Below are 8,683 nucleotides of genomic sequence, written 5' to 3' on the forward strand. Positions count from 1 at the left end.
CCTATAGCACTCCTCGCTGTCATTAAAAGAGGAAAAGTGATCAAGCGCATCCACTACAAATATGTCTAAATTCAAATCATTTTGGTTTAACTTCTGCGTAAAGGACTTTGTCATTTCAGTCCTTATCTCCATTAATGAGAGTGGAATATTTAATGTAAATGTGTATATCGACATGAAAACAGAGCTTAAAATCGTTGTTTTTACTTAATTAATTTTCTCACTCCAGGAAAATGAGTTCGTACGCATGGGTCAGAGCTTGTGTGCATATGCGCAAATTTTCCAGTCAAGTTTGTTTTTATAAATCCCAACTTTTGCATAGGAAGTGGCGTATGCCTCTTTCAGGGCTGGTTTTCTGAGAGCTCTCTGACCCTCCCATAGACAGCAATGTACTTAACACGACCAACGTCCAGAAACGTAGCAAGGAGATCGGTAAAATAATCCATGTGACAACAGGGGTTCAACCGTAATTTTACAAAGCTATGAGAATACTTTTTGTACACAAAGAAAACAAAAATAACAACTTTATTCAACAATTAGTCTCCTCCGCGTCACCCTAGCGCCATTTTGGAGAGTATCCACTGAACGTAAACAGCGTATGCTGTTCAGTTGCACCACGCGGATACGTTTTCTACGTTTATTTACTCTTTGATTTGAACAAAACAACGTATCCGTGTGGGGCGGCTGACACAGAACAGCATACACTGTACTGACTAAAATGTGATAAAATATATTACATGCATGCACAGTTTTAAGGCAGCTTTAATCGCCTTTTTGGTAACTTCATGATGACTTAACTGACCACGACATTGCATGCACGTAGTTTATTTCGCGCTTTGATATGAATTAATACAGACTACAGCGCGCACTGGCGCCTTTGAAGACCACGCGCTGCGAGCACAGTACCGTTTCTGTGCTCGTTTGACCCACGCCTGGCGCTGAGGTGAAGCTGGAGTACATGTCTGAAACGTCTACCGTTTGATGTGTTCGTAAAGACGTTCTGCGACTGAATAAATGCACGTCTTGTCAAGAGAAAAAGAGACAGAAACAGCAGTTGTGAGTGGGGTAGCTAACCCTAGCACCGCCCCTTCATTAATTGCTTTCAATATTTTTAACGCGTTAAACTGAAAAAATTAATCGCCTGCTAATTTTGACAGCACTAATTGTTACACTGTGAAATATTATTACAATTTAAAATAGCTCTTTTCAATTTGAATATATTGCAAACTGTAATTTATTTCTGTGATGTAAATCTGAATTTTCAGCATTTCTCCAGTCTTCAGAGTCACATGACCCTTCAGAAATCATACTAATATGTTGATTTGCTGCTCGGGAAACATTTATTGTTATTATCAATGCTGAAAATAGTTGTGCTGCTTAATATTTTTGAAAACTGTGTTAATTTTTTTCAGGATTATTTGAGAAATAAAAAGTTGTAAAATAAAAAGAAATAAAAAATAACATTATAAAAGTCTTCACTGTCACTTTTGATCAATTTAATCTATTCTTGCTGAATAAAAAAAAAATCTTACTGACCCAAAACATTTGAACAGAAGTGTATTATTATTGCTAAAATTAATATAATGCGTAATGTTTTTTTATTGTTATAGTATAATGATAATTTAGTTATAATAAATATAAAAATAGATCAACAATCACAAATCGTGTTTTGGATAATAATTTAATAAAAAATATCTGTATCTGTATCGGTTGATCTCAATGATATTTTTGTGGCCTGCGGTACATGTTCATGTGTTAATGTGTACTGAATGTGTGTAACTGTAGTGTTTATGTAAGTATCTTGTGATGTTAGGCAGCAGATGGAAAATTATAATCGATTTCACGCTTTTAAGAGCCTTCAAAAAAAAAGATCAGACACTGGTAAAACATCTACTATAAAATGATGAAATATTTGCAATTTGCAATGTGTTACTTGCAAAAAAAATCCCTCAGAATTCACAGCTTCAGTCGTCAGCAGAGAAAGCCATATGTTTGGTGTAGTTACTGAATCTACCAGCAGGGGCTAACTGGATGATACTAACCAGCCAACCCTTGACCACCTGCTTTAAACAAAGAGCTCAGGTTAACATACTGTTTATTGAGTGAACTGTAGACTGTAGAGCAATGTGGACAGCCATCTACAGGAACATGCTCTCTCCCCGTCATGCACCAGTGGCTACACAAAATGGCTTTTTAATATACGAAGCAAAGCTGCGGCGGAAGGATGCATGAATGTATGAATTTTAGTGGAATGCAGGGGCCTTACTTAACCTTGAGCTTGAACTCTTAACAGTCCTGCTTGCGTACTCGCACACTTCAAACACAGAAGGAGCAGATGGCCAGGGCTCTAATTGTCCATCAACTGTAATGCGTGCGTGTTTCTGTTGAGTGGAAGCTATTACTCCTTCGGGAAGTTACTTTAAAACGCCCTCCATCTCTCTCTGTTCTCACCCTCTTTAACCTGAGCCAATGGAGACTCGTCCTCCACATGCCCACTAATGAGAATTACCATAGTGGAGTGTGTGTGCGGACTCCCCTCAGTCTCCTGATGCTTTATATATGAATACAAGTGGATTTTGTAGTCGTCGCCTTTATATATAGTGACTGTTTGAGAGTGACTTGTGTGAGGAAGGTCAGATTTCCAGTGGCATGTTGACATGTATGATATCGCGGTGTTTTATGTGTGACAACTGGGTGAAGACCCGCTTGAAGACCTTCCTATCAGTGTGAAAGGGGTGTAAAGACCACATGAAGTCATTTAACTGTATATGCTACTTTATTCTAAAACAATCATCACATTATTTAAATTTTTAATCAGTTTAAAAAAATGTATTTAAAGTGGAAACTAATATATATATATATATATACAGTGGGTAGTCACCTACTGTATCATAAAATAAAATATAAAATTTTTAACTAGCAATCTTGCTAACATACTTTATTTATATAATATGTATTAATTTTATTAATACATATTTTTATATAATTATTATACATATTTAATATATATGTTATTTACACAGTTCAACCTAGTTTCAGGCTTTACTGGCATTGTTTTTGAACCAAAAGTAATAGATAATTTATTAACAAAAAAAGAAGTAAATCAGTAGAAGTGTCACATGATCCTTCAGAAATCATTCTGATATCAATGCTGAAAATAGATGTGCTGCTTAATATTTTTGAAAACTGCTCATTTTTTTCAGGATTATTTGAGGGATAGAAAGTTCAAAAGAACAGCATTAATTTGAAATGGAAATCTTTTATAACATTATAAAAGTCTTCACTGTCACTTTTGATCAATTTAATCTATTCTTGCTGAATAAAAGTAATAATTTTTCATTCTTAAAAAAAATCTTTCTGACAAAACATTTGAACGGATGTGTATTATTATTGGTAAAATTTGTATAATGTGTATTATGTTTTTTATTGTTATAGTATAATGATCATTTAGTTATGAAGAAATCGATCAACTATTATATTTTTTATTTATATATCAATTTTATATATAAAATGTAATAGCTAATTTTTTATATATTTATTATACACGTTTAATATATATTTCCACATTTATATTTAGAATTCAACCTAGTTTCATGCTTTACTGGCATTGTTTTTGAAAAAAATTAATAGATAATTTATGAACAAAAAAGAAGCAAGTCAATAGAAGTAGAATAGAAATCTGTGATAATGAAAACATTCAGAAATGTGTAACTTAGCAGCGCCAAGTAAACTAGATATATATTAACAGATCTCTTTGAATCCTTTGACAGAACTGTTTTGTTTTTTATTTGTAAAAACAATGCTTGTTACTTTTGAAGAATGCATCTGCTTTTAAAAGTATTCTGTCACACTGGTCGTAAGTATGCAACTGACGTGTCCCTCTTGGGTAATTGTTCTCAATAAGCTTTGTTCCAGCCACTCTTTCATCAAGTGTCCTTTGTTTTATAGAGTTTCCCTAATGGCCTGATTCTCAAACATTGCAGTGCTGCTTAAAACTGCCCGTCTTCCTGGTTTGAGTGAGTATTTAGCAGCTCAGTCTGATATGTTCTCCCCAGGGCAGATGGTTCAGAATAATAATTTAGCTAAAAAAATATTTTACGTTAACTGTCCTTAGTGCTGTTGCTGGTTGCTCGTGTTTTACAGCGCATTATTGATCCAGTGTTATGAGGGCTGTTTCTCCATCACCCCTAATGGAGGTCGAAGGTCATAGTTCAAGAGGTCACAGACAAAAAGCAGTAGGGGCCGTGTCTTTGTAAAAGAGTCTGGATGTCTTTAATGTAGAAGATATCCTGGTCTGTGTTCATCCATCCCTTCATTCAATAACTACACCAAACCAAACCATCCATTTAGATTTTTGATCACTTTCCATCATTCCCATTAATCAATTTCTTTGAATAACTGTTCCAGTTCATCAAAATTGAATATTTCAGTGTATGCATCCATTTAGAGCTGGGCGATATAGCTAAAAAATTTATCAACGATATGATGCTTCATATCATTCGGTATTGATTATTATTGACATTTTTTATAACCTTTTTTAAAACAAAGAGCAATAGTAACATTTTTTTAAATTCAACCGCTGTATTTTTAATTTACCCAATTTAAGACAAACAACAAATAATTTTTTGTTTTAACAGTCAAACACAAAATAAAATTTAAACAAATATATAATTTATTTTGTTTTATATGCAGATTAAATAGCCACAGGAGGGCGCAATGAGCAAAATAATGCAGCGCATTAAATTGTTTATATAATGCAATTAAAATAACAGTCTATAAAAAATGTGCACGTCGTCTAAATTAATTCATATAAATCAAATATAATTTCGTCAATTGCATAAACAATTATGAACAAAACAGCATCATGTATTTATACATAGCTTAATTCAAATAGCCAAAGCGCCGCTCACACAGATTGTATTTAAAAACATGAGACACAGTGAAATGGAATAAACCTCCACAAATTCGCAACGTTTTCTAAAAGTTTAAACTCTTTTAATTGTACATGGCTTTCTATGCATCTCTTGCGTGAGACGCGAGTGCAACAGTCATAGTTGTCTGTCCCAAAAATGCGCCTAATATGCGTTCTTTGTGAATGGCTTGGTTTCGGTTTTAAGCTAACCAATATCTTCTCCGCATTGAGCTTCTATATTTCTCTAATATTTTGAATGAATAACGCAGCAGCGGCGCGTCTTGTGGGTTCAACTGGACAGACTAACAAAAACAATAAAGTACGACAATTTTTTCTATCGTTATCGATGAAGGTGTACCGTTGATAAATACCGATACCGTTTTATCGCCCAGGCCTACATCCATTCATAATTTTTTTGAGTAATTATTCCAATCCATCCAGGTTTCATATCACTATTTTCATATATCCATCTTTTGAATAACTACTCCAAGTCCATCTATCCATCCAGATTGTATATCACTAATTCCAGATTTCATATCACTATTTCCATCATCCATCTATACAGATTTCATATCACTATTTCCATCATCCATCTATACAGATTTCATATCACTATTTCCAGATTTCATATCACTATTTCCATCCATCCATCCAGATTTCATATGACTATTTCCAGATTTCATATCACTATATCCATCCATCCATCTAGATTTCATATTGCTAATTCCATCCATCATTCATGTAGATTTCATGTCACTGTTTTCATCCATCCATCCATCCATCCAGATTTCATATTACTATTTCTAGATTTCATATCACTATTTCCATCCATCCAAATTTCATATCACTATTTCCATCCCTTCTTCCAGATTTCATTTAGCTATTTCCATCCATCATCCATGTAGATTTCATGTCACTGTTTTCATCCATCCAGATTTCATCACTATTTCCATCCATCCAGATTTCATATCGCTATTTCCATCCATCATCCATGTAGATTTGATGTCACTGTTTCCATCCATCCATCAGTTCTTAAAAAGCAGTGTCACCTGGGTAAAGATGAAGAGATGGAGGGTTCATAGGTCAAAGGTCAAAGCTTAAATGCATCTGCATTAATCTGTGTCATTCTCTGTGTTGTTATAGGCTTTGGAGCTCCGTGCACGCTGTGACTGTCCTGCCCTCCCCAAAGCTGACCCCCGTGTCATTTTCCACCAGGCTGTTAAATTGCTTCTGGACAATGCCAAAAAACAAGAAAAGATTGCACAAGAAGAAAAGAATGAGAAACAGAGAGCTGGAGTCATGTTGCCACTCCCTCAATCTCCTCCTGTCCCGACTCCGGGGTCTCAGCCTCAGCTGGGAGGATTGCTGGCCACATCCGCTCTGCCACAAACTCTGCTTAGTAAATGAGACTTGATGAAACATGACTGACAGGGACACATTCAAGCTTTCCTTTTCACTTCTCTTTTTCCAGTCCAGAAACTCTGAACAAGGACTGAGAGGATTGTCAGATAGAACCAGACAGTTTTTTTGATCCATTTGATTAGCTGTCACTTTGATACCTACGTCAGTTAGTCTGTGAGATGATTTGAGTGAGAATATGTACATCATTTGTGTGTGATGCTTGAGTTTATGCTCCTCCTTCAAGCATCCGCGGCAGTGCAGTCATGTTAATAATGGAGCAATTGTAAATGGGTTTTTGATTGGTTTTAATGATGTTATTAGCATAAGACCCCTGTGAAGTTGAATGCATTAATGGTGTACAGTACATTATTCATCAAACATCTGCCTCTGCTTTAATGTCCCCTATAGGTTCCAGGCTGTAATGTAACTGCTGCATAGCAGCTAATGTCACTGTGTTTGAAGCTGTGTGGAGCTTTGGACATACTACATTATTTAGAGGATTTATCAATGGCCAGCTGACGCTAAATGATCCCAACGCTTGTGTTCTTGACAAGTGTTAAGTTTATTTTAAATGCACTCTGTATGAATACTATGAATGTAAAGAATATGTGACTGTAATTACATACAAGATAAATTAATTTACCAGTCTTGGGTCTCCAGATTTTTTTTTTAAGGCGTAGTCTTTAGAAAAAAAAGTGATGCATGAAGCTCCGCTCATACAGAAGTCTCTTTCAAACCAACCAGCTATTAATTGGTCAACGTGGCAAATTTGCAGCACAAGAACATGAGGGAAATGACTTTTTGCATGAGGAATTTGTTTCATCCTTTTACAAAATTCCCAATCATGCAGAAACCTGTTGAAATTACTTGATGTTACAGCACTTTCAGAGTGTTTCAAAGGGACTAATTCTTGGTTTAATTATAAATTTTTATATAATTGATGGACAATAAGTTACATACCCATTGTATTTTCATAATGCAGGGATCCGCAACCCTGGAGAGCTCCTGTTCTGCAGACTTCCAACTCTGCTCCAACACACCTGCCTGTTATTAACAAGTAACCCCGGACACCTTGATTGGGTTTGGAGCTGAAATCTGTTGGACTATAGCTCTTCAGGAGCAGGGCTGGTGACCCCTGCCATTATGTGACTTATTTAATGTGCAAATTGAGTATTTAACAAGAATAAAGGAATTCAGGAACTGATTGGACCAAATCTGAATGAGAGTTTGCAGTGGATTATGGAAGGCTACACCTCACCTGAAACACCACTGGAATCTACTTTAGAAGAGGTTTTTTGACCTGGAACCTCCTGAAGGTTAGTTCACCATCAGGTGCATCACAATGAATCTCTATGGCAATGCTTCATTTTCAGTTTTATACTATTTGCTGCTTTTGCTGTATCTTTGTTAAATGAACATAATCAACATGAAATTAGTGTATTTACCACTGACAAGGTTTTAGAAATACTGGGTTATTTACAAAAGTAGCTTAAAACAATTCTGTGCAACTGCTGATTTTGTGGATATGTTGCAGCATTATCTGATTTACATGATTTCTTTAGTGAATAGGACACAAAGCAACCTAGACCATGCATGCAAATAAATGGCATCATCTTCAGTCATCTTCAGTCATGATTTTACAGGTAGGATTCAAACTATTTCATTTGTACCTACTTTCAAATGCGGAGCATAATACATCCAAGCAAGCTGACATAAAGCCAGCCAATCTGCTGCTGGCACTTCCTCCCCTAGAGGCCACTTTTTATAGAGTGATGTGCCCGTAAAGTGCAACATGTTTCTGTCTGTCAGACAAATGTGACGCTGCACTCTGGGTCTCTAACGAGGGAAAATGGAGGAGGAGAAAAGCACCACATCGGAAGAGAAGAGTGATGCATTTGCTCTTACTGGGCGGATTTTTGAACAGATGGCTGTATTTATCCTCTCATCCACCCACCAGCCATTTCCATACAGACTGAGGAAGACCTATCTCTGAGAGATGCCACTTTGGTGTTGATGTTTACGGCTCTCTGTATATGTCTACATTTTATTGACTCTGGGCTGGTTATAGTTCATTTTCACAGCAGAAGAACCACTGAGGCCACACAAAGAGTTTGTGAGTTTGCCGGGAGAAACGGTTCTGGTCATGTACCATAGACCAAGTGTGGTGTAGGTGTTGATCAGGTATCCCAAAATGTTCTTTCTTTTTCAAAGGTAATTTCACAGGTAAATCCAGTAGTTGTTTTTGGAACACTATATTTGGTTTCTAGCCCATCAAAGGTGGTTAATCAGCTAGACTTCCAACTGGTGGGGACTTGGTTGAATTGGTATAGGGGTGTCCCCGACTAAGGATTTACATATTCGAACATTATGTAT

The 8,683-nt window shown here is 36.1% G+C and overlaps 1 protein-coding gene across 1 annotated transcript in view; it reads left to right on the top strand.

The window, feature by feature from the left end:
• Positions 1 to 6,948, top strand: part of LOC107712844 (metalloendopeptidase OMA1, mitochondrial-like) — a 15,517-nt gene extending 8,569 nt beyond the window's left edge. Inside the window, exon 4 of the mRNA XM_016518207.1 lies at positions 6,053 to 6,948. Coding sequence (XP_016373693.1) covers positions 6,053 to 6,316 — 264 coding nt within the window. The 3' untranslated portion in view covers positions 6,317 to 6,948. The remainder of the gene's footprint in view (positions 1 to 6,052) is intronic.
• The last annotated feature ends 1,735 nt before the right edge of the window (positions 6,949 to 8,683 follow it).

The sequence above is a fragment of the Sinocyclocheilus rhinocerous genome, unplaced genomic scaffold (assembly GCF_001515625.1).
Source record: "Sinocyclocheilus rhinocerous isolate Xijiao unplaced genomic scaffold, SAMN03320098_v1.1 scaffold478, whole genome shotgun sequence".
NCBI lineage: Eukaryota > Metazoa > Chordata > Actinopteri > Cypriniformes > Cyprinidae > Sinocyclocheilus > Sinocyclocheilus rhinocerous.